This window comes from Pollachius pollachius, assembly GCF_949987615.1.
Source record: "Pollachius pollachius genome assembly, chromosome: 20".
In the NCBI taxonomy this organism is placed as follows: Eukaryota; Metazoa; Chordata; class Actinopteri; order Gadiformes; family Gadidae; genus Pollachius; species Pollachius pollachius.
In genome coordinates this window covers 7,218,107-7,243,129 of record NC_136953.1, presented here as the reverse complement: position 1 = coordinate 7,243,129, position 25,023 = coordinate 7,218,107, and the positions used below count along the sequence as shown (strand labels likewise).

General features: G+C 45.8%; 2 protein-coding genes across 5 annotated transcripts in view; both read left to right on the top strand.

The window, feature by feature from the left end:
• Positions 1–1,231: 1,231 nt before the first annotated feature.
• LOC307091229 (phosphatidylinositol-binding clathrin assembly protein) overlaps positions 1,232–25,023 on the top strand; it is a 56,609-nt gene continuing 32,817 nt past the window's right edge. For 3 of the 4 annotated variants that reach the window (XM_079758160.1, XM_079758162.1, XM_079758161.1), the window contains exons 1-6: positions 1,232–2,607; positions 9,965–10,107; positions 23,742–23,817; positions 24,094–24,196; positions 24,343–24,436; positions 24,674–24,785. In XM_079758160.1, the coding sequence (XP_079614286.1) occupies positions 2,478–2,607; positions 9,965–10,107; positions 23,742–23,817; positions 24,094–24,196; positions 24,343–24,436; positions 24,674–24,785 (658 nt within the window). In that variant the 5' untranslated portion in view covers positions 1,232–2,477. The remainder of the gene's footprint in view (positions 2,608–9,964; positions 10,108–23,741; positions 23,818–24,093; positions 24,197–24,342; positions 24,437–24,673; positions 24,786–25,023) is intronic. The other variant, XM_079758159.1, reaches the window with a different exon arrangement.
• LOC307091232 (uncharacterized protein) lies at positions 10,563–16,074 on the top strand. The gene is made up of 8 exons (XM_079758167.1): positions 10,563–13,091; positions 13,180–13,236; positions 13,503–14,178; positions 14,320–14,507; positions 14,601–14,722; positions 14,814–15,042; positions 15,333–15,501; positions 15,602–16,074. The coding sequence occupies exons 4-7, from the start codon at positions 14,450–14,452 to the stop codon at positions 15,497–15,499; spliced, it is 576 nt and encodes a 191-aa protein (XP_079614293.1). The 5' UTR covers positions 10,563–13,091; positions 13,180–13,236; positions 13,503–14,178; positions 14,320–14,449; the 3' UTR covers positions 15,500–15,501; positions 15,602–16,074.

The following is a 25,023-nucleotide window of genomic DNA, read 5'->3' as shown; positions in this document are numbered from 1 at the left end:
AGGCTAACCAAACTCAAACTCTTGAACGTTATAAAAACTCCTTCAACTTTTGAAATTGCTCTATAATAATTATTATATATTTTTTTGAAACCATTAAAACGGATTAAATTATAAATCGAATGGTTTGTTGGGTTGTTGGATCTGTGTGCCAAATTCTTTTTTATTGTGTTCTTCTCTGACGATTTGTTAAACACCATATATAGCGATTATTTTGCAGTATCTTAGTAAATGAGTCAGTTCCTCTTACAACGTCAATGGACCAAATGTTGCATTCCAAATCCCCCCCTCACACACACACACACACACACACACACACACACACACACACACACACACACACACACACGTTAATGAGTAATCGCCGGCAAGTGTTTCTGGCCCAATGCCAGAACGTTATCATTCCACTATGTGTTTGTGTGTGTATGTGTGTGTGTACCGCCCGCCCGTGCGTTTATATTTGCGCGTGTGTGTCAACCTTGTGGATATTTAAACAGAACACAGACAGGGACAACAAGCTCTAACCAACAAAGAAACAACGCGCGCGCGTGCATACACGCAAACACACACACACACACACACACACGGTGTGTGTGTGTGTGTTGTCTACACACCGGGACTTGCTTCTCCTCCTCGGTTTGTCTCTGTCATAAATCCACGTATAGGCGACCAGATCTGGTTTTGCCTCATTCCGCTGTTGCCTGTTGTGACCCAATTCCTTGCAAGTAGCCAACAAAACACACGGAACAAGCAGGATTTAAATGACGCCTGGCTATTGTCTGGGCACATTGCAAAGAATCTAAATGCAGCACATCACATGAGTGAAATGTTTTATTTGTGTTAAACTCACGATATATATTATATACACACACAATTCAGGTCTGGTGAAATAAAATATTGGTGCTGTGCTGGTGGATTTTCTGCACATCTGTTGTACTAAATGCTCTGTTTCACAGCTCGAGTCAAACAAGGACACCATTTATTATTAAATAATTACGACCTTAAATTCAGATGTTTTAATCTATCCTCCAGTGGGATGAATAGAGACCGGTCGCGCCTTACAATAGATCCCGTTATTTGTTGGTAGTCAAATCAGATAGGCGAGCCTATAATCCCCTCACCCCACAACAGTCTTGTTTGAATAATTTCCTACATACATTCCTTTGCAACGCCAATCCGAGACACCTTAAAACCCTGCTCACAGTCTGGAGCTCTCGTCCAATAGACTTGGAGCGAGATCAGCTGATTTTTTCACGCTGCCATTTTGTCCGGCGGAGCAGCAGCCAGTCAGTCGGCGTTGTAAAGCGGTGCCGAAAGCCACGACTTGGGAAAGACTTCCACGCACACACATATACACGCATACACACACACAGACACATACACACGCCAACCCTAACCCGGAGAGCGCCAGGGGATCCAACCGACCGAACATGTGTAAAAACGATCCGATCTTCATGGCGGAAGACAAAAGTTGTTGAGACTCGGGGGCGCAGGAGGAAGAGCGATCCGCGAACAAACCTGTCACTCGGATCACGGCGGCGGGCCACAGACTCGGGATTTTCGGACTGTCAGACCCCAGAGGCTTGGCTGTCTGGGCTGCATTCCCCACTAGCATTGTGGTGGCTAACCCAGCGAGCTAAAAGAGGAATATACTCTTCATTCGTTTCGTTTCTGGTGGAAAAGCAACCCGGACACAATTGCCCAACCCCCGAGCTAACCGGACCCGTTCAGTCTAAACGAGTCCCTTCTTCGAGTCCACACCACTTTTCCCTCGTCGCTCGGGGGAGCTGAGAGCGAACACTCCCTGCGGTACCAGGGCCAGGGTTCATGTGGACCAGTGGACGTGGAGGACCCGGGATGTCCGGTTCAGAGCTGGGCTCAATACTCTGATTTATAACGGACCCTCTTCGTTACTCGGTGATTGATCGGACTTGTAAATCGCTTATTTGAACCAAGGACAGGACGTACAAGTCGGGCCAGCTATGTGCATTTGTGGCCAGAAAGTGATTTTCAGTGTTTACAACTTCCACCGTGGGACTGTGTCCGCCGGGTTCGAGTCCTGCAACACTAACATTAGCTAACGTTCATACAAACCCCTTTTTAGACTAGACTCGTTTGTTTATCAGTCCATAGGTGAAGTTAGTGTGGGGGAAAAAAAGTGTCGGCCTACCGCTGAGCACCCGGTCAGGACAGGCTTGAGATTTGAATGTTGGGGTTTAATACCGAGCTTATTCGACACATTCTTTGCCTTTTGGATTATTGCGACCTGTGACCTGTCACACACGGCGATCACACGGCACATACTTCCCTGCGTTAACCTTAACGTGGCCGAAACGACCTCACCCGGAGGTGTATTTGCCCACCGCTGGTACTTGTACTTGTGAGTGGAGTCACGTAACGATCCCCGAGGGAGCGATCAATCGATTTGATCATTATTGGGCTATTTTAGCTGAGTGGAAGAAAGGAGCTTAGAGAGAGGAATGTCGGGCCAATCCATCACGGACCGGATCGCCGCCGCTCAGCACAGCATGACCGGCTCAGGGATCAGCAAGGCGGTGTGCAAGGCGACCACGCATGAAGTCAGTGGACCAAAGAAGAAACATCTGGATTGTGAGTATGGGATTACATATAGGCTTTGTCTTATTTTGATCGTCAGCCAACAGCGGCTTTCATGAGCGTAACACACCGAACCCGGACGCTCGCTGCCCCAAGTTCCGCAACGCACATTCCAGCGGACCGCTCTAGTGGTTAGCGAGAATCTCAGTGGTTTGATCAGAGGAATACCAGCGCGATATGCGGGAAGGGGGGCGGCGAAAGAGATTATTTTTCAACCTGGTAGGCGCATGAAAAACTACAGCCTTGAGTTATGCAGTGGTTTCCAACAAATATTAGACTCGTCAGGTTGTCAACGATCTTCGTCCACCACTCACAATAGGGTGGGATATAATTAAGATGTATTGTGACGTCAGTATGATATGTTGTGACGTCAAAACAACGTGTGATGATGAGTTGCTGATTCCCACCTGATTTTGAAGTGGTCCTCTAAAACCAGACAATCCACTATTGTCAGGTGGCCTAGGGGTCGCCACAGAATTGAATCCTAGCCTACAGTTCGTGTTTGTGTGGTATGCAACAACACGCGCACCTATAATGAGCAATAGAAGTGAGGTGATGCTTGGGATGGTGCACCATGCGTGTCTAAGCCGTTGGGATTCATTTAGCGCTACACACATTCGTCTTTGATTTAATCAGCGTCCACTCTACAGATAATGGTACAAATAAAAAAAAAGAGACCGGCGACGTTTAACCTCCCCGCCCGGTCAACTTTTCCTCGGAGCCACTTTGCGTCCCCAGTAGCTTAATCATTAGCAGGCATCGATCTCTCCGCGGCGGCTAGCCGTGTGTTTACCGGCGGGCCAGGCCAGGGGCCTGCGTGGCTGAACGCAACATGTAGGCCTACGTGTGTTGGCGCGTGATCGCTACCCAAGTTCAGCAAGCCAGTGACCTCACGGTGAGGTCACGAGAAGTCCTCGGAAACACTCTCCCTCGCCGTCTCTCTCTCCCCCTCTCTCTCCCTCTCTTGAGTTTGGTTTTTCCTTGGCGCTGGTCCATTTCGGTCGTCTTGGCAGCAGTGTGTGTAGTCTATGACATCACCAGGACTGGCATTTGCATGCAGACATAATAAGCGAGAGGTCCCACTCTGTCAGACCCACTGGCACCCAGCAGTGGGCTTTGGTAGTGCTGGGCGTACAAAAGAGTGTGTGTTTGTGTGTCTGGTTTTGGTATGTATGGATGTATGTATGGATGTATGCATGTATGCATGTACGTATTAATGTTTGTATGTGTGTAGTTGTGTATCAAGGTGGAGGGAGGCGTGTGTGTGTGTGTGTGTGTTCAGAGCCAAGTTGTGACATCATCATCACTTGAGCCCTTCGCTCAAGGCTTCCGCCAGGCCCTCGGTTTGACCGTTGTCATGGTTACCTACACAAGCGGCCACGAGGCGAGGAAGTTCACTCTGAAAGGAAAGCGGTTTGAGTGACGGGAACAGCAGGCGGCCATTTTGCTGCAAATCAGTAAAAAAGCGAGGGGTTGTTGATAGAAACAATTATTTCCTCTATTTGTTTGTTTTTTTTGGTTAGGTTCTGTTTTTTTAATTGGCGGTTGGGCCTTTTTTAATCATGGCCTCTATACAAAAGCCAAGAGGAGCCTGGCTTTCATTCAGACAGCTTAAGAATAAACTGCAGTTATTTAGAGGGGGGCTGTTAGAAGCTGTTAGAGATGCGGAATGACACTCACTCTCTCTCACTCTTACACTCTCACTCTCATTCTTACACTCTCACTCTCACTCTTACACTCTCACAATCAAACTGAAAGGCTCAGTTTCGAACACGAGAATCAGTATTAAATGAACCGCCGTCCGGATATGCCAAATTAAAAGGAAGTAAAAGTGCGGTACAGACAGACAGTCAGTCAGTCAGACACGTCTCCCTCTCCACTGGTTGTGTGGGGAGAGGGTGGGGTTGGTTGGAGGTGCAGCCAGATAAAGGGGATGAACCTTCCCCTAACTGCATGCAGACCACTGATTGTGTGCCCGTGTGTGTGTGTGTGTGTGTGTGTGTGTGTGTGTGTGTGTGTGTGTGGGAGATAGGGGTTTCAGTGTTTAAAATGAGACCGTTGAAAAGTGTGTGGGTGCGTTCCAAATCAACACTTTAATAATCTCAGCTCATATACTCAGGTGTACCTAACCATTTGAACTTATTAATACATCACAACCAAATAAACAGCGATGATTCATTGTGTTGATCATTAATTTTACTGTAAACCATGATGAAGTGCGTATAAAAAACCTGATGTATAAACTACATCAGGGTTCTCTGTGTATGGTTGGAAGGCGAGCCGCAGGGTCAGATCATCATGGAGGTGCGGTGGTGCATACTGCTGACACGTGGCCCGCGTTCGGTGTACACGTCAGAGATTGGGTGTGTGCGTGGGCGTGTGAAAGAGAGCTGGTTTGAGGACAAGGGAAGTATGTGGGTAAATAGAGGCTGATACTGTCCCAAGGTGTCTCTTGAGGTGTGCATTGTTGTCAGGTTATTTTTAGACGTGCTCTTTTGGAGCCTCTGGTTGACTTCAAATGCGAATGTGTTCGACACTCGCACTCATACAAGACAGCGTTACCACTTTCATAGGCCAGACATTATCACACAGAATTTATAATTAATTAATGCATTGTTAAATTACAGCGGGCATTTTGTTAGCCTAAAATAATTAGAAAGGGAGAGACACAATGGCAGAATTCTGTTGATGTAGCTTTATCGTGTAATGCCTCTAGCAATATGTTATGCTGTTAACTCAAGGATGTATTGCAGTTTCATGGGAAACAGTTGGGACAGAGACAGACAGGCAGGCAGGCAGACTCAGACAGACAGACAGACAAGCAGACTCAGACAGACAGATAAAGAGAGAGAGACAGGCATGGAGGAAGGTCGATTGACACTTCTGAAGTAAAATTCTGAAGATGTCTAATAACAAATCAATTTGTTCATAACCTCACAACAGTGAAGTGAAAGCAAAAGATCTAATACTAATATTAGTATTCGAGAACAGACAGTTCTCAAATGTGGATGTTACTTCAAACGAATTTCTGTAGTTTGAGGTGCTGTGGCCTTCAGTAGTGCTACTATTGTCCCAGACTGAACTGCGCTGGGTGTCTGTTGGGTACTTAATCTGAGACAGATTAAAATGGCCTACTCCCTCTCCTGCTGTCCATACTAGGGCTTGTACTCCCTTCTGGAATAATCAATCCCAGACAGACACACATGTATGCACAGTAAAACACACGTGTATGCATACACAATGCTAACCTAAACCCAAGTGTATGTTTTGATACGTTTACGACGTTCCGTCTGACTCAAACCCAGAGCCAGCTATTTCACTGCTGAAACAGATTTCCTTGTTTGGCATCTTGGTAGCCAAACAGGAACCCCTCCATCTTCTACATACAATAAAGTTAAACTATTTGGATACCCTTCAAAAATATACTTTATATATTGAAATGTTCCATAAACAATAAATAACCAAGAAGCTCAATCCGTGCAATTAAATGTAATAAACTGCTGTACATTGAAACAAGGGATATACAGGAAATAGAGGTATTAAAAACAGAACAACCAAAAGACTTGTGTATTTACTTTGATAAGGGTGTAAAGGCAAACCATAAACAAGAGTACTTATACAAAGCTCACTGATTGGCTGAGATCCAGCAAGTACTTGTTTTACTTCCTCGCTGTGACGTATTTCCAAGTCAAACGGATGTAAGCATGGGAGCACTGTGAGATGATTGATCGCTCTAAAAAACCGGCAGGCCAGCCAGTGGTGTGTTAGCATGCTGTTTGTTAAAATGCAGAAGGCTTCAACGAAGAGGGAACAGAGTTGTTTGATTGGTTTAAATGTTAGGCCTTTTTGCGTGGGCAAGTTAAGTTAACATTGTCGAATTCTTTCAACTTGAGGATACACTAACTCTATAATCAATAAATGGGGACACAAGATGCCATAATAAGCGGGATGCACAGTAACAATGGAAACACAACTGTGACTCACATATACCAAATACATACAGTACATTGGTTAATCAGTAGTATCTATCCCTTTGTGACATCACAAGTCGGCGTGTCCAATCACGACGGAGAGATCAGCTCTAGCCTGCCTATACCGTCCACTAAACAGCTCCTCCCGGCCGTCTGGACACGCCCACAGTGTGATGTCAGCAATGGATGGTTCTTAAATACCTCGTGATGTTCCGTTGTGTGAAGCCGAACGAAATGGTGTGAAAAACAGAAACCCTATTTGAAAACACATTACACAGGTTTAAGGGGTTCCCTGTTGTGTGAGGATTTGACGGACGGTGCGGTATGGAAGTTCCTCCCCGCAGTGTGAGCGGAGGGGAACAGGACAGCAGTGAATTCAGGAACGTAATGTCGTGGTGTCGGATGCTGAGAAGAAGCAACGGCTCATTAATCAGATGAGTTTATCCGGGGTCGGTTGGTTGGAGATGCCTGCTGTGCAGCAGCAGGGTGGAGGAGGAGGAGGAGGAGGAGGAGGAGGAGGAGGGTTGTCTGATGCTGAGAGCTCTGTACCTGGGGTTGATGGAGCATCCCTGTCTCTGAGGGAGGGGGGAGAGGGGAGGAGAGGGACATGGATTGAATTCAGAGGAGTGAAAGATAGATTTGCGCGAGAGAGGGTGGGAGAGATGTCCTTCGGAGGAGCGTTGGAGAGGGTGAATACCGAAAAGAAGGGGACGGATTGAAGTCAGAAAGGTGGGAGGTGGAATTTAAGGGAGCTGGGAGGGGGAGGGGAAACAAGAGATAGATTGGCTTCAGAATAGAGAGAGAATCCCGAGGAGGGAGAGAAAGATATTATTCATAAGAGAAAGAGATATAGAAATCAGAGGAAAGAGAAAGATAGAATTCAGAGGAGGGAATTCAGAGATGGCGACAGTAAGAGAGGAGAGACTGACAGAATTCAGAGGAGAGGAGCGCTGGAGATGACTCTCCGAGGGAGGGAGGGTGGAGGAGAGGGCGGGAGAGGTGGACCTCAGAGAGAGAGAGTGATGGAATTTAAGGGAAGACGTGATGGATGCACTTCAAAGGCCAAACGGACAGACAGAATGGAGGAGATGGATCGTCTGGCAAAGAGAGCCCAGCCACGCTGGGTAGACGGACGGATATGGATGTTTGATATAGCTGGCTAGGGGATATAGTACCATGATATGTACTATAGTAAAGTAAAGCGACGGGAGTGCCCTGGCCTAGTTTCTGTGGTAAGTTGGAGAGGAGGAGAAGGAGAAGAGGGTGCTGGGAGAATTCTTGGCTTTTGTTGACGAGGAGAGAGAGAGACACAAACACGCACACAAATTCCCAACAGAGCGAATCAGTTATTTTATTATGTTCTGTTTCTCTTTCTCTCTTGCTCTCTGTCTCTGTCTCTCTATCTCCGTCTCCTCCTTTACCCTCTCAGAGAGAGGGGGTGGAGGGAGAGAAAGACGAGATGGTGAGGGAGAGAGAGAGAGAGAGGGATGGAGAAGAGAAAGAGAAGGCATGATAAAGGTAGAGGGACATTGAAAAATGGGGAGAAAGAGAGATTAGTCCGTCCATCTGCATTAAGAATCCCGTAGACAGACGGTAGAGAGTGAGGGTTTCAAAAAAGGAAACGAGGGAAGGATAGAAATTAGGAGAGAGAGATGTTTGAGGGCAATGTATTAAACTGAGCCAGCTGTCTCTGTCTGTCTACTGCATTAATAACCCACACTTTACTTAATAACACACCCTGTACACTCTCTCCAGAACCAATACCTTTAATGGTGTGTTTATATATCCACAGTACCTTTGGCACAGTACTCTGGAGGCACAAGCGCTGTGTATCATATTGTAGTAGCATAGCATAGTGTAGCGTAGCAAAGCGTAGTGTAACGTTGAGTAGCATAGCTTAGGCCTCAGGGTATCTTAGCATAATGTAGCATAGCATGATATAGCATAGCTTTATGTAGCAAAGCATAATCTAGCATAGCATGATGCAGCATAGCTTTATGTAGCATAGCATGATGTAGTGTAGTGTAGCTGGCGTCCTTTATTGGGTCGTGTTCTTGGAAAAGACACAAGGAGGATCTCCCAAGATTTCAAGTGCTGTAGGGAGTTGTAAGTAAGTTGTAAGGATGGTTGTTGTGGGTAAATTAATCAGGTTAATGGCTTTATGTAATCATTCGGTTTGTGCCATTGCATTGTTAATAGTTTCCAAGAAAGTATTCATTGTTTAAGGTGTTTTTTCACCCTGGTTTTTAATTGTTAAAAGCCATTGGCCAAGGTAATTGTTAACTGTTGTAGGTAATTATTCTCGATCTTTTGGAGGCTGTATTTCGGTTGAACTCTGGTACCTATCATGCAACGCTGGCGTACTTGGCAGCCTCTGGCCCTAGTTAGCCTAATGGAGGGTATTATACAATAATGTCAAAACACATTACTCCAGTTTGCCTGGTAATATTAATGTGGTCTGGTGGTCGCTTCTAGACACATTGAGGAGGCCGAAGACTTTAGGAGTGTGTGTGTGTGTGTGTGTGTGTGTGAGATTGTGGGTTTGTTTATGCGCCCTTGTGCGTGATTGCACACGCTCTTAAGAGGGTAATTCTCTGACTCAAGCAAAATAGTTGAAATATGTGGTAGACTGTGTGTGTGTGTGTGATTGTGATTGCCTCCAGTCTAGCAGAGCTCTAATGAGAACGTGTTACCGTAGTTACCATGTGGGAGGACCAACAGCCTACAATATCTTGTCGTGAGAATCCATGAGGGAAGGGGAGGGAAAGTGTGTGTGTGTGTGTGTGTGTGTGTGTGTGTGTACACAAACGTCACGGTGTGTCTGTCCAGGCAGGTGTGTACCCAACGTTGGTACGATGGTGTACAGAACACCACTTGCCGACGCAATCACCCTCCTCTTCCTCAGCCCTTTCCGTTGTCATGGCGCCAGCCACGCATTAGCGATGACGCTAAGGAAAAGGCTTCCATTGTCCCCAGTCTGAAAACATGGTGTTGATTAACCTACCCTCTAGTGATATCACAAGTGGGAGTGGTCACCAGCCAGATGTAGGATGGTTAGATCAGTTGGTACATTCCAGTGGGGAGGCTGGGAGAGGTCTGAAAGGAGAACTATTGCATTAGATGATTGGCACACAGGAAGTGACAACACCGTTAGAATGGCGCAATTGTCGCAGTGTTTGAGGCTGGGGTAATTGTTATTCGTGGTCGTGGCATGTTAACCGTTAACCATCACTCTTACATGTAACTAAACCAAAAAGGTTTGACCTTTGCCAATTTGGCACGTGTGTGTGCGTGTGCGTGTGTGTGCACGCGTGATGGAGGCACATTAGTAATGAAAATGTTTTCCTAACCAATGCCTTCTGTGTGTGTGTGTGTACCAGACTTGATCCACTGCACCAATGAGATGAACGTGAGCATCCCCCAGCTGGCCGACACGCTGTTCGAGAGGACCGCCAACTCCAGCTGGGTGGTGGTCTTCAAGGCCCTCATCACCACACACCACCTCATGATGTACGGCAATGAGGTGAGGACACACACACACACCACTTCATGATATGCGGCAACAAGGTAAGTGTGCACACGTACGAGCAGACACACATGCACGCAACCCCAAATGATATATGGCAACTAGGGAAGGACACAGGCGCACACACACACACACACACACACACACACACACACACACACACACACACACACACACACACACACACACACACACACACACACACACACACACACACACACACACACACACACACACACACACACACACACACACACACACGACATCCACTTGAACTGGAGTGGACCTGAATAAATACTGAAGAAGCACTTCATGTCCAAGTTCCCCATTACACAAGCCTTCCTGTTGTGGTTCCTCTTCTGCCGCATCATCCGGATCCTTATCTCCTATTGGGGGACAGTGGGCTAGAGGGGGGCGGAGTCATGTTTTTTTTTTGCTGACTCAGAGGAATGTGTCACATAGTCACTGAGCTGCACTTAGAGTAGTTCACATGCACGTCTAACATGTGAACTAACCAACATTGACACAAGGCGATCCAATGGGAATACATCCGGTAACCCATAGCAACCGCGGAGACCCCGTCCTGTTGAGCGAAACACTCAAAGGTCCCGGCCCTTCGTGTTTCCTCTGCAGTCTGAGGACCTGTGAGAGACCAAGGCGACTCTAACCAGCGGTGAAGTCATTTGCCGACACAAGTGGCCGACACAATGTGTTTGTCTCACACGCCACACCCGCCACACACACACACACACACACACACACACACACACACACACACACACACACACACACACACACACACACACACACACACACACACACACACACACACACACACACACGCACATGCACACGCGCACGCACGCACGCACACACACTTTTCACTTCTGTTGAGCAACGAGACACTTAAATTGCGTAAATAAATGTGAGTGTGTGCAAATGTGAGTGAGAGGTGATTCAGCCGGACATTCCAGTATTATCGATTCTCTCTCCCTCTCTCTAAGACCCACTTGTGTCTCACACACACACACACACACACACACACACACACACACACACACACACACACACACACACACACACTGCATACACACAATTTTGTAGCGTGTCTTTGTGTTTTGTTTTGTTTTGTGCCAGAAAACACCAGTTTAGCAGGAAGCTAAGAAGAGCAATGGTATCGGACAATGTGAAATATGTTGCTATCTCATGTGGTTAAGCTAACCGGGTTAGCATGCCTCCCCAGTGGTATAACAATATATATATGGAAATCAACCCAGAACGTTCCTTCAGTTCATAAAGTCACAATCACTGAATCACAGTTGCAATGCTATTTTATCGGCATTAAAGGGGTAGTTCGGAATATTGGACATAGGGCCTGATTCCCAAGTCAGCCTTGATGTTCTTTATCAGTGAAGACAGTTTTCAACACATTTCATTCAGTCCTTCTAGTTGCAGAGTTCGCTCGTGCTAGGCTAGCGCACGGCAACGGGCAATGCTAGCTTGCTATTAAAAACAGTCTTACCCACTCCAGAGTACACCCGAGGTAAATCATTTATAACAACAGACTATAGATTTAAATGTCTGTGTTGATAGAATAATGTTAGAAATAAAACTAACCACGCATCGCATGAATCATCGAGGGACTACTTTCTCAGCAGCAGCGGAATTTTACTTTGCTCCGGTTAGATGTGTAACCGAATCACTACAGCAGAAAGTAAACAGAGAAGCGTGGGACAGAAGCGGATTGAACGACTCGGCAACATGGTGGTTCAGTGTGCATTTAGCAATTGTAGAAATAAACGCTACAGATGGGCACCACAAAGTTTCCACCAATTTCCATTGCGAGATCCAGAAAGGACTCAACTGTGGCTTGTTGCTGCTGGCTTGGACATCAAAACACCGGCGGAAACTGCTCGCAATTGGAAAATTTGTAGCGATCATTTCAGACCGGACGACTTTGAGAAACCAAGCAATCTAAAGAGCAAGGCATCGCTGAAATCGAATGCGGTGCCATCCGTCTTTTCAAATGCACCAACAGCCACTGATGAACAGGTAATAACTTTTGGTTGGCTACTCTAGCTAATAAAGCATGCCCCTTTCATAATGTTAGCCTACTGATAGATTCATGATGACAACGTTAGTGGACATAGCGGTATAGTTACAGTTCAATGCATTTTGGAGAGTGACAACGTTAGCTAATGGTATAGCTACACACTTGGTACCTGAATGGCTAATTGCTAACTTTAGGTAATTGCTGATAGAAAAGTAATGTAAGCTCGTAAAGTGTACATGCAAACTTCCCTGGCAGAGAGTTCACATCAGGACAAAAGCGATTGTGTGTGTGTGTGTGTGTGTGTGTGTGTGTGTGTGTGTGTGTGTGTGTCTCTCAGGGCCAGGGCCAGGGCCTGTGTGGGTGTCAGAGGGAGAGGGGGAGAGAGAATCTTTTAAACATATAGGATATATTCCAGAACAAGAGCATGAGTTTATGCTAACCTTTTGTACTGTAACTTTGGGGCAAAACATATTGCATTGGCAACAGAAGAGGCTTCTGTGCATGGCCTACAGGCAACAATCATGGATGCAGCCATCGATTAGCAACTTTGAAGTGTAGTGGTTTATGAATTGGTCCAACAGTCTCTCAAACCTCGTAGGCCTACTGTACAGCTGTACTGGAATTTGATCGACTTTAAAATCCATGAAAGTTGTTTATTTGTCTTTATGTTGTGTGTTGTAATACATTTAATTTTTATATCTTATTGTTATCTGAAAAGGAAACACATGAGGTGTGCACTGTACCACAGTCCACCCCTAAAAAGGACTCCTCCGGACCAGTATCATCCAAGGACTCAACTGAGTGTTCTGGTGCACTGAAGATGTTCATCTCCACTCCAGAACAGGCTTCGCCACGCCCGCAGAAACTGCGTTCTTCATCTGGTTTCTATTTTGCCTTCCGTCCTCTCAGAAATTGGAGGTCAATTGAGGTAATTTTGTGATTTATATGATCGTTTCATTCATATTGTGATCTGTGACAACAACTGTATTTTCATTGCATTCATGTTTTTTGTATAGGTGACCCCCAGTGCAGCATCAGGCCAGCCAAAGGAAATCCAAATGCCATCAGCACTAGTAAGAGATTGAACTCAAATAAATACTGCTAGTTGTTTGACATTTATGACTTCAATCACTGATGACATTGATTATACGCTCTTATAAAAGGACAATGCAGTATCTTAAAAATGTAACAATAACTTGTCTAATTCATGTTCACAGTTACATTTAATACGGTCTCTCTGCTCTTAGGCTCACCGGCAATAGACATCTGTTGTCCACTACACTATTGAAACAGTAGATATATTTGCATATTCATTTGAATTTTGTTGTTTCTAAATTAGGAAAAAACAGTAGCGGAAGATGACAACCCACTAGACCAGAGTATGAGCTCAATTGAGGCCTCTTCAAGTCATCCAGTTGACAGGAGCTTTGTTCCACTGTGCAGCACATCAAGCTCCTTCAGCTCTGACATACTCTCGGCTGCAGGAGCCAAGAACTGGTCAGAAAAAAAAGTGGATAGTCAACGAGTCCAAGCTAATGCAGCTCTTCACAACATGCCACCAGTGTGGAGTTTTAATTGAAGAGGAAGACAAGCAAGTGACCACTAGTGGGACCCGCATACACATCAAGTGGAGCTGTATGAAAGGACACTCGGGTGAATGGGAGTCATGTTCTCAACTGCGTGGAATGCCCGAAAACAACCTGCTGGTTGCCTCATTCATCCTGTTCACAGGTTCAACTTACACAGAAATCTTTGATTGGGCTGAACTACTGAATCTCCAAATTCCAAAGAAGGCTACATTTTACACCCTGCAATCCACCTACCTCATACCAGTGATTGAGTGCATACCGTGACCATCACGAAGAGATAATGCGCAATCTACAAGTACAGTTTGTAGAGGGATTTCAATCTGCGGTGATGGTCGTTCGGATTCACCTGGATTTAGTGCCAAGTATACTACATACAGTTTCATGAGTAATGAAACACAGGAAATCATCACGGTTGATTTAATTCAGGTAAATAGACAGAAATGTATATAATGTCTACTTTCATTGCAGTTGTACGTGTTTGGGGGTGGGCGCGGGGGGGGGGGCAATTGAGTGATTGGTGGAATGTGAAGTAGTTGCTCATAACATACACTGATTGTCATTACAAAGGTTACAGAGGCGACCAGTTCACCAGCCATGGAGACACTGGGGTTTCGAAGGGGGTCTGGACCGTTTGCTTCAGGCAGGAGTTTGAGTGGATGTCATCACTACAGACCGCTCTCCTTCTATCAGGAAGCTTATGAGAGAGACCTACTCTGACATCCAGCATCAGTTTGACCCGTGGCATGTTGCGAAAGGTAAGCTTTTTACTAAATGCGATCAGACTCTGTTGAAACCTCCCCCACCCCCTCTTCTCTCATCCCTGCCCTCATTGTCCTTTTAATTCTTAGGACTGAGGAAGAAGTTGACTGCGGCTGCAAACAACAAAAAAAACAACGATCTGCAGCCTTGGCTAAAGGCAATTACTAATCACCTGTGGTGGTCTTGCCAGTCATGCGGGGGTGATGTAGAGGCAAGTTCATTAGATGTTTTTATTTGTTTTCTGTACTTCAGGTTTTTTGTATAATGTCTGTGTTTGTCCCTGAAAAACGGTGGTTTGGCAGGAGTTGAAACGCCGCTGGACGTCCGTTCTCCATCACATTTGTGGCATACATTGCTGGGAGGAAGACGGACAGGAGAGGACTTGCTACCACCAGGACCTCACTGAAGAGCAGCAGAGACGGAAGAAATGGCTGCAAACCGACTCTGCTGCATTCAAGACACTGTCAGACCACGTCCTGAACAAGAACCTGTTGAAAGACCTCAACCACATCAATCTCTTCCAACATACAGGTATGTTTGCTGCTATCAATTAGTTGAGCATTCACACAACTTGAATTATCGAATAAAATATATTTTTGTAATGCTCTACTTAAAATAGTAGAGCATTAATATCTAAAGCACTCATGCTGCCATGAGTGCTTTAGATATTAGCACATCTGCCATTGAGAGTTTCTACTGTGTAACTGTTTGATTGAATGAATAAAGGCATAGACTGTCCAACATCGGTATACAAACTATTTTTGAATATAAACCTTCTGGATACCATTCACAAGGTAATAACCAACTAATATAAACTGCAGGAGCCCTGGAAGTGTACCACAGTGCAATGCTGAAGTACACTGAGAAGAGGCTTCACTTCGCCTACAGCTCTATGAAGGCACGCACCCTACTCTCTGTGATGGACAACAACGAGAATGTTGGCCGACAACAACGAGAATGTTGGCCGTCAACAAGCAACGACCAGTGATGGTAAGCCTACACATAATAGATAACAGCAAAATTGTAAGCCTTGTAAGCCTAAGTACACTGTAAATTTACTGTGTGTTGTTGTGCATTTTGTCTCCCTCAGGGACTCCGAGATACAATTTGGTTTTTCCCAAACAAACTAAAAGATGGGTTGCCAAGAAGAGGTACGAGCCAACCACGCAGACATTCAGGAAGGATTTGGTGGAGCGGGTCCTGGAAAGGCGCACGGGTCCTACTGCGAAGTTTGCAGATCCACATTTTTATATCCAGCAACCAGCTACTATATCCGACAACATAGCCACCACTCCAAGACCGGACAAAGATCAGAGTATTGCAGAGCACGTCTCCCGTTTTAAAAACTGATTAAAAGGGGAAAATGAAAGTAGTTTAACTAACTAAATGTAGTTTACTGTGGTGCTAAATACTGTCTGCAAACAGACAAATATTAGAGATATTAGTAAAATAGTAAAAAGACAAAAGGTCAACAGCAAACTTATTTTTTTAATAACGTACATTGTTATTAAAATGTTACTGTAAACATTAGAACTCTGTTGAAATCTCCTCTTCGGTGCAATTGTTTATATAAAAAAGTAAAATTATACAAAGTATCTTCACAATCGTATTGTGTCATCTGTAACCAAATGTATGTGTTCTTTCTGTGTTTGAAATAAAGGATTTGGTGCAGTAGCAAATGTTTTCTAGTAGCCTACAGTAGTGTTGTGTTCAGAACAATCTTAGAGCATCTTGTGCTTCCCTGAAGCCAACATATTGTCCAGTGGCCGAAGGGTATTTGTTTCGGATGCTGGTCACTACACAGGATGGAAGAACACGTCGGTTTCCTCTTCCCAGCTGTGTTCCTGTCAACCCCCACTCAAGAACGATTCTGTAAGCCACCAATCGGTACTGCCTAAAACAAGAAGGAAAACAAGTTAGCTCTTACCAAAGACAGCTACACTATGGTAATAGACCACATAGAGACAATGGCCCTACTGCTGTTCATGGTGGTAGACTGATTTGCTGAATTGATCAGGCTAAAAGCCTACGGCCTATGCCTATACAGTAAAAACGTTTTTTTTTGTCCAAGTAAGTCACGCTTGTGTGTTTTTTTTTTTTTTCCTTTAGTCCTGGTGGGACCTTTTGAACCAGATCAGTATTGTCAATAAGAAACTGTTTTAGTTAATAAAAAATAATAGCTGGCTAGTTATTCTAAGCTTTCTCCATCAGCCTCAGCATCTTTAGACGGAGGCTGTGGTAGTAGGCCTACATCAAGGGTAAAGAGTAGGCCTAGCCTATAATAAAGCAGACTTGAAGTCCATGTATGAATATACCATATATAATATTTGATTGATTGATTGGACTTTAATAAATCAATTAAATTATTATATATGGTATGTTCATGCATGGCAACACATAATTACATTTTGTTGAGGATTGCACACTTACAACATTGACAACTGGCCGTTGGGACCAGCTTCTTTTCCAATTTATTTTATCAAAGGAGAAGAATGTTTCCAGCACTCCTCGATTTAGAAGGGGAAAGTCCTGGTGGAAGGGCCTGGTGGTCCGTAATGCAGATTGCTCTGTCTCGGGAGGCGCTATGCCCAGACACATCGAGATCCTGAAAACTAGTGTCCAGCTCCAGCTCTTGCATCTGTGGGATGACTAAGTCCCACTCCTTGCAGCAAAAACATTCGTCCTCTGTCGGCATTTGAATACATTTTCTGCACTGGCACCACCAGTCTCCCGTTGTTCTTTCCAGGTTCTCTACTGCAGCTCCAGCGGGGGCTGTCTCTAAAGACGCTCTTTCTCGTTCTGCCCTTTGAGCATCCATCTCTCTCAGTTCTTCATCCGTGTATTCCGGCTCGTACATGTACGGTTCGTTGGATACAACGAATTCCTCATAATCGTCTTCAAAAGCAGACGCATCGCTAAGTCCTCCAAACGTGGCCATATTTTGTTAATTGAATACGATAATAGAATTCCTTCGTTCACTGTACTCTGCGTCTGTAGCAATGACAGCGGCAGGTAAAAAAAAATTAGAGCCAGTAACCTAGGTATCAGTCCGCCGCTGCCGTAGCCTTCTACCAGGAATATAACACTGCTGCTGAGACCCAGCAATTCCCTCAAAATGCAATGCAATGCAAAGTTGGTTTTATTTCTAACACTATTCTATAAACAGACATTTAAATCTATAGTCTGTCGTTATAATTAATTTACCTCGGGTGTACTCTGGAGTGGGTAAGACTGTTTTTAATAGCAGGCTAGCATTGCCCGTTGCCGTGCGCTAGCCTAGCACTTGCGAACTCTGCAACCAGAAGGACTGAATGAAATGTGTTGAAAACTGTCTCCACTGATAAAGAACACCAAGGCTCACTTGGGAATCAGGCCCTATGTACAAAATTCCGAACTACCCCTTTAATGGCGAAATATTGAAAAGAAATCATGCTCCAAAACAACAGTTTTGTTATTCATGAAGCGACCACAGTGAATATCTCCTAAGCAGCACCCTCTGCAGTAATGTATTCAGCATCCATCTTCGTCCTCACTCTGTGCATCGCTTTATTTATGGGCCTTAAGATTTTATATGCTGGATCTCTCAGAATGTCAGTGGCGTCGGCTTCTCCCCAGGGTGCCAAGTCACTCCCAGCACATTAAGATCTCTGCACCTCACACCCTCTGATATGGATATAGATGGAGATGTGTTCACGACCCAGCCGCTGCTAGCATTTGACTATCCGAGCTGCCTTTTTTGAGGGAAAGTGATGCAGTGGTTCTGTCTCATGGTTTGTTGAGCCCTGACATGAGATGCTTAAATGGAGGAGGAGGGAGAGGAAGAGGGCGAGTGAAAAAGGAGATGAAGAGCAGGATGAGAGAACAGGAGAGGTGTGTGTGTGTGTGTGTGTGTGGGGGGGGGAGCTGATCGTATGTATGAATATGTGTTTGCACTAGAGAACGAGAGAGGTATGTCCCACTAACGGGCAACGGGACAACCTGTGATTGGTTGCCGGTGGTGACGTATTGCCGGATGAGTCACTGGTGCATTGTGGATCATCCTGGTTCCGTACCATTGCCCCCTCTGGTCATGTGTGCGGGACTCGAGCGTGATTGGCTGTGGGTGACGTCACTCAATAGGCTGGCTAATTAACAATAGGGGAGGCGGGACCAGAGAAAATATGTGATGATTGGCAGCTTGAGTGATGGAGGAGGAAGAAATAAAAGGGAAAGTAGAGTAGGTGGAGAGGAAGGGACAAAGTATAAATTAAAGGAAGTCTGAAAGAAGAGAATGAATTATGAAAGAATGAAAAAATGACACCATGACGATGAATTGGTTGAGGATGTGATTGGCGGCCATGTTGGCGCCTCAACGCTGACCTTTAAAGGTCCCGTACCGGGGGAGTACAGCTCTGTCCGGACACCGCCGGTTGCCATGGCTACGGAGCCCACCCCAGATATATATATATATAGGAGAGAGAGAGAGAATCTGAAAAAGTGCTGACTCTTGGGTTCTGTCAAAGAGAACGGGGACAAGGTGTGTGTGTTCTCAAGGTCTGTGGATGATTAAGGCGAGTAACCCCTATTAGAGTATGTGTGACCTCACACAAACACACACACACACACACACACACACAGACCCAGAGTCTGTAGACGGATCACGTGGGGGTGTGGTGGGGTGGGAGGAGCTGTTCTTAAAGAACTCCCGCTTATCTCTTTGACACCAGAATCCTATCTTTAACGTTCTGCTCAGCAGCATGAAACTACTCACGCGCACACACACACACACACACACACACACACACACACACACACACACACACACAATCACACACACACACACACATACCCTTCAGAGAGGTGAAAAGTTTCCCCCTAAAGCAAGTGGAGTACAGCCAAGCAATCAATATCAGAAGACAGCAGGAGAGGGTGTGTTTGTAGGAAATTACAGAGGTGTGTCTGTATGTATATCTGACTTTTCACATTAAGGGATCTGTGTGTTTGAGATGTATTGAGTATACTAGTTCTACTTATACTGTGTGTGTTTGTTCACATTACCCTTTTGTTTTTATTTTTTTAACAGCCTTTATACGTCATTAAGGAGCAGGTAGGGGTAAGACAGTGAATACAGAGACAGGTCATTAAGGAGAATGCAGGGTTAGATAGTGAATACAGATACAGGTCATTAAGGAGCAGGTAGGGGTTAGACAGTGAATATAGAGACAGGTCATTAAGGAGCAGGTAGGGGTTAGACAGGGAATACAGAGACAGGTCATTAAGGAGCAATTAGGGGTTAGACAGTGAATACAGAGACAGGTCATTAAGGAGCAGGTAGGGGTAAGACAGTGAATACAGAGACAGGTCATTAAGGAGCAGGTAGGGGTTAGACAGGGCATTAAGAAGCAAGTAGGGGTTAGATAGTGAATACAGAGACAGGTCATTAAGGAGCAGGTAGGGGTAAGACAGTAAATAAAGAGACAGGTCATTAAGGAGCAGGTAGGGGTAAGACAGTGAATACAGAGACAGGGCATTAAGGAGCAGGTAGGGGTTAGACAGTGAATACAGAGACAGGTCATTAAGGAGCAGGTAGGGGTAAGACAGTAAATAAAGAGACAGGTCATTAAGGAGCAAGTAGGGGTTAGACAGTGAATACAGAGACAGGTCATTAAGGAGCAGGTAGGGGTTAGACAGTACAGAGACTGGCCATTAAGGAGCAGGTATTGGTTAGATAGTAGAAAGACGGGTACTAAAGGAGGAGGTAGGGGTTAGACAGTACAGTGATTTAGGGAATCTTGCTTTTTGAGGCCTACTGGTAGTTGGAAGAAATTGGATCACCTAACCTGAAACCTTTTTGACCAGACATCAAACACCCTAACCATGTTGCCCGTCTCATCAACCTGGCATCTTACCTGATATGTAAAGATTTCAGGTAAGGTGATGTTATTAATGATGTTTGGCATCAGAGTTAAAAATATGTCGGGTACAGCCTGCTGTGGTGTGACAGTCTGACTGCTGAACCCCGTTTCGGGTGCACTCATCAGGTGACGGTCCGTAACGAGGCAGGAGGCAAACAGAAAAAGACTTGTGGCTGGCGTCTGAACCCGAGATGTCCCACCTTCACCCACTCACTCCACCCAAGGGGACGGTCCCGATGGCAGACGAGATATTTAGAGCCAGAGTTATTTTTAGATATTGAAAGAATTGTTCAGGTTTAGCGAGATGTGGGGAAAGAGCATTCTTTCAAAGGTTAGCGTTTCCTGCTCTCCCCGGTTTGTTTATCCACTTATCCAAAGAGACAAAGTGTTTTCAATAGTTACCAGCATATCACGCCGTTGAACAGACCTTAGTCTTTGAACGTTTGTGATGAACCTATTTATTTCAGTTTCAAAAAACAACAACAACTAGGAGAATCAAACGAGAGAAGATAGAACGGGAGTGGTTTCATGATGGAGTCTGTTTCTTCAGACATAGAGGCAGACAGAGAGGGCTCATGGCAGTCGGTGGTTCTGGTCATGTGACCTGCTGGTTCTGGTCGCTCCTCTGGGAAGGACCAGCCGCTTCAGACCAGCGGGCCAAAGGCTGAGGGTTTGGTGCCTTGCCCAGAGGAAAATCGAGCAGTGCAGATGCCTGGAATGTAAGGCGGGTCGCCGACACCTTCTTCAGAACGGGCGAACCATGAACATTACTGATATGTCTTGGGTGGTTAAACCTTATTTCTTGGAAGTAAGGTTGTTTATGTCTTCTTAAGTCAGTTTATGTCTTAGTCCGGTAGCTTGAATGATGTCTGACATAAGGTAGTTTAAGTCTTAGTTGGCTAGACCAACTTATGTCTGGAAAAAAGGGGGACGCAAACCTTATGTCTGCAATAAGGTAGTTTATGTGTTCATAAGGTAGCTAAAGCTATGTCTGCAATAACGTAGTTTGTGTGTTCATAAGGTAGCTAAAGCTATGTCTGCCATAAGGTGGTTTATGTGATCATAAGGTAGCTAAAGTTATGCTGCATTAAGGTAGTTTATCTCTTTGTAAAGACCTATCTGAGATAAGGTAGTTAATGTCTTCGTATGGTAGCTAAAAGAATATTGGAAATCTGGTAGTTTAAGTCCTCGTAAGGTAGTTAATACATTTCTGGCTAAAGTTATGTCTGGAATAAGGTTGTTTACGTCTGCGTAAGGTAGCTTATAGTTGGAAATAGTTTACTCTTGTTTAGGAAACACAAGTTGGTGTGTACATAACAGACCTTTAGCCTTAACCTCCACCAGGGGCCACTGCTCTGCAGGGCGGTGTAGTGCTGATGGTGATCCATTAGTGCCTTGTCATATCCCTCTGGTGTACGTGGTAAAGTCATCCAGCTGTCTCTGCTAAGGACATCCTTCAAGCTCCGGAGAGCTGATGTTTTAAAAGATACGGTTACTATGGAAACAACCTCTTCCTGAAATGATGACGGGGAGGAGGCAACAGAAAGAATGGCAGGGGAGTTGGGTGGGGGGGGGGAGGACAGGATGAAATTGAGGGAGAGGGGCAGAGGGAGAGAGAGAGAGTATGAGGGGGGGAGGGCAATTTGGTTTGCGATACAGACAACACAATGAAAAGGGCAATCAGTGGCAAGGAGGTGAAGATTGCGGCGAGTACCAGACAGAGTGAGACGGTTGGAACAGACAGACAGACTGCACTGTCTCTCCTCCGTTGTAGCTCATCAGGGTTGTGAAACCAAACGGGTGGGGAGTTCGTCAAGCCAGTCCCCTCGTATGCATATCGTCTCTTGGCTGATTGACAACATGAAGGCACATGGATATAAAATCCTAATAATAAGATCAGTAAACTGAGACAGGCCGCTGATAGCACTTTAATGCACAACATAAAATGTCGTCAGATCACATCCGTCACACACCCTGACCTTGTCCAAGCGACCAAGCGCTCTGATTGGCTAGCTGGACATAATGGATTTTAAATAAGAAGTGACTATCCATAAAACAGAAATCCCTCACTGCTGATCCACCATGTTTTACCGTATTATCGCTGTATTGGAGATATCTAACCCGATTTTACTGTATTTTATTCTATGGGCATCTGTGTTAGTCAATAGAGCAGATGCACCTTATTTTGTGTAGTGGAGGATTGTAGGATTGTTCACTGGTTAGGAAGTTTGATTCCCAGCAGAAAGGTTCTGGGTTCGCTCCCCAATGTCGAAGTATACCTCTATGCATCCTAGAACAAAATGCCCCCTCACTCCTACCTGCTCCTTGAAGGGATACGATGAAATATCTGCAAATTGGCGTCAGCCGGTCTAACCCAGAAGTTGATTTAGTTCCATATGCATCGTTCTGCGTCCAGAAGGGGAGTTCACTGGTTAGCATTTCCTTTCCGTTACCCGCCTCCATTGACTTGCAGGGTTACAGTAGCCTAGCTCCTGTTCATGTTAGGGGAGTACACTTGAATGTCTTTCCAAAGAGTTTCAATGTGTTCGAAATATTCACGTACTCAGAACAGAGATATTGAACTTCATCCTAGTGGATTATCCCATAGATAAGCTGTCTTCTATCCTGCCTACTGTGGATGTTACTGATTCAGTGGGAAGAGATTCAACCCATCAATAAAATATGAGCTAGAAAGAACGGCCATGCTGCACGCTGTTCTCTCACCCCAGCTCCTCCTCCTCTCCTCCCTGCCCCCACCACTTCACCTCCTTTTCACCTCTATCTCCTCCACCACCTCCTCCTCCCTCTCCTCAACCACCACCTCCTCCTCCTCCTCCTCTCCTCCCTGCCCCCACCACTTCACCTCCTTTTCACCTCTCTCTCCTTCCACCTCCGCTCCCCACCTCCTCCTCTCCTCATCCCGCCTCCTGCTCCTCTTCTCCTCTCCACCTCTCCCTACACCTCCTCTCACCTCAACCCCCCCTCTCCCCTTCATCCTGCCTCTTCCTCCACCTCCTCTCCCTCACTTCCTCCATGTTCCTCCCTTCCCCTCCCTTCTCCTCCTCTCTCCTTCCCTGATCCTGCCTCTCTCTCTCTGTCTCCTCAGTGTGTGTACCTCTGTGTTGTGAGCACAGAATCAGTTTTTTTTGTGTCCAGGTTTCCGTTTCATCTGATGGTACACAGACAAACCATCTGCTTCTGGCACAAACATTTACACTGCTGTAGCACTCTCTCACTGTCCCAGTTCACAGTCCGGTCATTAACCCAGACCCTGTGTGTGTGTGTGTGTGTGTGTGTGTGTGTGTGTGTGTGTGTGTGTGTGTGTGTGTGGTGCAGCGTTTAATTCAGTACTTGGCGTCCAGAAACACCCTCTTCAATCTCAACAACTTCCTGGATAAAGGAGCCCTTCAAGGTACAATATAACACACACACAACTGCACACTCACACACACACGGATGCACACATCTTGCACACACACACACACACACACACACACACACACACATCCTGCGTGCACACACACACACACGCACACACACTTATAACAAACATAAATACATGCATACATGCATACACACTGTACACACGCACACCTTGCAAGCATGCGCGCACACACACTCATTACGCATTCACACACAGCTAATACGTAGGTGTAATGCATGTGCGCTCCCTGTGTGTGTTTCCTAGGTTACGACATGTCTACCTTCATCCGGCGGTACAGCCGCTACCTGAACGAGAAGGCCATGTCCTACCGGCTGGTGGCTGTGGACTTCACCAAGATGAAGAGAGGGTAGGGGCCACACCCGCACGCACACACACGCACACAAGCACACACTCCATCAATCTGGTTGTCGGTCCGTCTCTATCTCATGTTCGTGAATACAGTGGAGGGCGGGTCTGTGTCTGTGTTCTACATGAGTGTGTGTGTTTGTCCAGGATCGATGGTGTGATGCGCACCATGAACATCGAGAAGCTGATCAAGACCCTGCCCATCATACAGAACCAGCTGGACGCTCTGCTGGACTTTCAGGTACTGGAACGCTCCCCCCATAGCCCTCAGTCCAGTCCTAACCAGTCGCTCTCCCAGACCGGTCCTAACCAGCTTTCTGTCTGTCTCTCTTTCTTTCTCACCCTCTATGTCTCTCTATGACTCTGTCTGTCTGTCTGTCTGTGTGTTTCTCTCTCGCTCTCTCTTTCGCTCTCTCTCTGTCTTTCTATGTCTCTTTCTCTCTCTCTCTCTCTATCTCTCTCTCTTCCCCCCCCCCAGGCCAGTCCCAACGAGCTCTCTAACGGTGTGATCAACGCAGGCTTCATGCTGCTCTTCAAAGACTCCATCCGTCTGTTCGCCGCCTACAATGAGGGAGTCATCAACCTACTAGGTACACACCCACACACACACACACGCACACGCACACGCACACACCAGCATATGTGCTGATGCAGGATAATAGGGGCTATATTTCATGTCAAGAGATGTGAAGCACTTTCTCATTTTCATGCACACACAGCGGGCTTCTGTGATCTCATGCCGGTTGTCAGGGCAACAGAGTAGTTTGTGACAGGTCATCATGTGGCTGCTGAGTGTTTCTGTTCGATTCCCTCAATCCAACTCTAATT

Bases quoted from the DNA above. Each gene is read 5' to 3' on its own strand.
- LOC307091232 (XM_079758167.1), top strand. From the start codon at position 14,450: ATGAGAGAGACCTACTCTGACATCCAGCATCAGTTTGACCCGTGGCAT. The intron at 14,508-14,600 runs GTAAGCTTTTTA...TTTAATTCTTAG, and splicing joins CCCGTGGCATGTTGCGAAAG to GACTGAGGAAGAAGTTGACT. The intron at 15,043-15,332 runs GTATGTTTGCTG...TATAAACTGCAG, and splicing joins CAATCTCTTCCAACATACAG to GAGCCCTGGAAGTGTACCAC.